General features: G+C 36.5%; 1 protein-coding gene across 1 annotated transcript; it reads left to right on the top strand.

Annotated features, from left to right (window-relative positions):
- Positions 1 to 325: 325 nt before the first annotated feature.
- On the top strand, positions 326 to 1,955 carry LOC104526212 (fibroblast growth factor 20; the record flags this gene model as incomplete). Its single annotated transcript, XM_010169596.1, has 2 exons — positions 326 to 429; positions 1,710 to 1,955. Coding segments are annotated over 2 exons (350 nt in total), but the record flags the coding sequence as incomplete, so codon positions are not given.
- Between the last annotated feature and the right edge of the window lie 734 nt (positions 1,956 to 2,689).

Below are 2,689 nucleotides of genomic sequence, written 5' to 3'. Positions count from 1 at the left end.
TTGCAACTGCATAGTACTGAAGGCTTTAGCTTCAGTGCTGAATAAAATCCTTTCATATTCAACATAAAAGAAAAAAAAAGGTTTTTTAAATGGTGTAGGATTCTTGTTCCTAGATGAAGCTTCTCAGATGGCTTTCCTTGTGAATGTTGTATACATTTCCATGCAATATATTTGAAATTTCAGGAAAAAAGTAGACCACATTTATTAGAGTATGTACATTTTCCACTTGCTTTCAACTACATTTTGGTTGCTTTTATTGATTTTTGTTACAAGTTGAGTTAAAGCAATCTCTCTTTTTTTCTCTTCTTTCTTTGGATATGTGCAGGTATCCTTGAATTCATCAGTGTGGCAGTGGGACTGGTCAGTATTAGAGGCGTGGACAGTGGCCTTTACCTTGGAATGAATGAGAAAGGAGAACTCTATGGCTCTGTAAGTACCACTTTCATGTCAGCTGGTACAAGTAGAGGCTTTGATTCCCTTCTTGACACTGTGCAAACCCCTAATAGCTAGCTGAGGTAGTATTAGCTTTCAAAACTCTACCGTATTTTCCTGATGAAATGTATAATATATTTTTAAAGTATATGGTATAGCCTTGGATACTAAAAAATTGATGGGAAAAGTTTATCTGTTCGAGATGAAGACAACTGAAAATAAATTTTCCTCTTAAATTAAGATCAAAATAGCTAGCTAAATTAGCCATTCAAACAGCATTTTTGTTGCTGGCTATCTAATTTTCTTTTTATCGATACTGCAGATGTATCATAGTGCATACTCTGTCATCAAAAACATTGAATGCAGCTGGAAAAAAGTTAAAAGGATAGTTACGGAACAAATAAACAAGAATTAATATAGTACCCTGACGTACTTTATGTATAGCCTTATGCTCCGTTACAAATCAGCAGCTGTTTAACATAAAACCCTTCTTCCAAATGCTGGGAAAAAGGTGATAATACCATATGCCACAGTTAGGTACCACTGTTATTTGAAAATTCTGAATGATGCAAGAGTACTGGCAGTATCTGTATATCCTGACTGGAATATTTGCATTTAAGAATTAAAATAAGCTTGTACTCATTGCAGCTTATTTGTATCTGTTGAATAACTTCAATATATGATCATAAAACTATCATCTTTGATTTTTACAGTACTATCAGGTTAATAACAGTCTTAGGCTCTTCTCCTTCCAAGTCTTAAAACATCTTGAGATTGAATATTCTATCTCTTCAGTTCCTTTGGTTGTGATTAGTCTTGTTTAAAATGTGAGAAGTGATGCTCACCACAAAGAACATGTGAAAACAGTTTCCTCATCTGTTACATAGCACCTTAGTCCCTCCACCAAATCTCATTTCTAGAATGGTAGATACCCCAAGATAGAATTCTACATAATGTAGCTCCAGTGGGTCAGGTAAATTTTAGTTAAATTGCAAGTAAGCCATGCCTTCTCTAGAGAGAGAGTTATCTAATTCGTGTTTACATCCAAAATAGTATATGTACAGGTCCAGTTTTCAAAAGAATAAAGATTAAGGTAGGCTCCAAACTCAGTGTTAGGTCTACATACTTTTCTTGGGTTTGACTTGTTGACAGTTGAATGAACAGTAAGGCCACACAAAACCTTCACCATTTTGTTTGTTTTTATCATATTTTTTTCATGTGTGTTCAGATATCCAGCGACAGCTTGACTTATTTTTCCTTGCTATTTCTTTCTGTAGGAGAAACTAACTTCTGAATGCATCTTCAGGGAACAGTTTGAGGAAAACTGGTACAATACTTATTCATCCAATGTGTACAAACACGGAGATTCGGGGCGGCGATACTTCGTAGCACTTAACAAAGACGGTACTCCCAGAGATGGGGCAAGGTCTAAAAGACACCAGAAATTCACACATTTCTTGCCCCGGCCTGTGGATCCTGAGAGAGTTCCAGAACTGTACAAAGATGTGTTAGGATACAGCTGAGTAAGGAGACAACTTTGGAAAAAAAACCGTACTGGAGCTGTTGCCCCTGCTTCCGTGGCAATACCAGCGTGAGGAACCTGCAGAGGTCCAGGATGCTGGGTTGGAAGAAGCTACTTTGTGATAGGCAAGCCTCTGTTTTCTAACCTTTGGATTTAGGAGACAAAGCCTTTAAATCTGAGAGTGGACCAGCCTCCTTCAAACTTGCTGAACTGTTTGGTAGCCAGTAACCAGAGGGAAGTTGGAGTGTGACTTTTTAAAAAGTAACAGACTCTTGGCAATTTTGCCTGGATTACCTGTGGTCCCTAAATTAGCAAAGAACTACCTGTGTCATGTGGATGCGACAACACTGGAAGAAATAGAAAGAAATGGACTGTAAAATAGTGATAAACCCCGAGAACTGTTCATGATGTTTTAGTGGCTCTACTTTAGTGATGGACCTTAGATGTCAATGCATCCTAGTCAGAGCTGGAACTTTTATTCAGGATGGACCTATTTATACATCTCCAAATAGCATATATTTATTTTATATATTTATTTATTAAAGAGTTTATTTTTTACTGGGATATGAAGAGAATACAAGCCCTTAACCCCAATGAGAAATCATTTACAGTGCCAATATTTACTCTGAGTAGTGTCATGATACAGAAATGACATTACATTGCAATGCATCCAAACTATGAACATTCATATTTCATTGTTTATCAGTTACAGATAAGGTTATATTTTATGCACAT

Source organism: Antrostomus carolinensis, unplaced genomic scaffold, assembly GCF_000700745.2.
Source record: "Antrostomus carolinensis isolate BGI_N321 unplaced genomic scaffold, ASM70074v2 scaffold35246, whole genome shotgun sequence".
NCBI lineage: Eukaryota > Metazoa > Chordata > Aves > Caprimulgiformes > Caprimulgidae > Antrostomus > Antrostomus carolinensis.
This window is presented reverse-complemented; position numbering and strand designations above follow the sequence as displayed.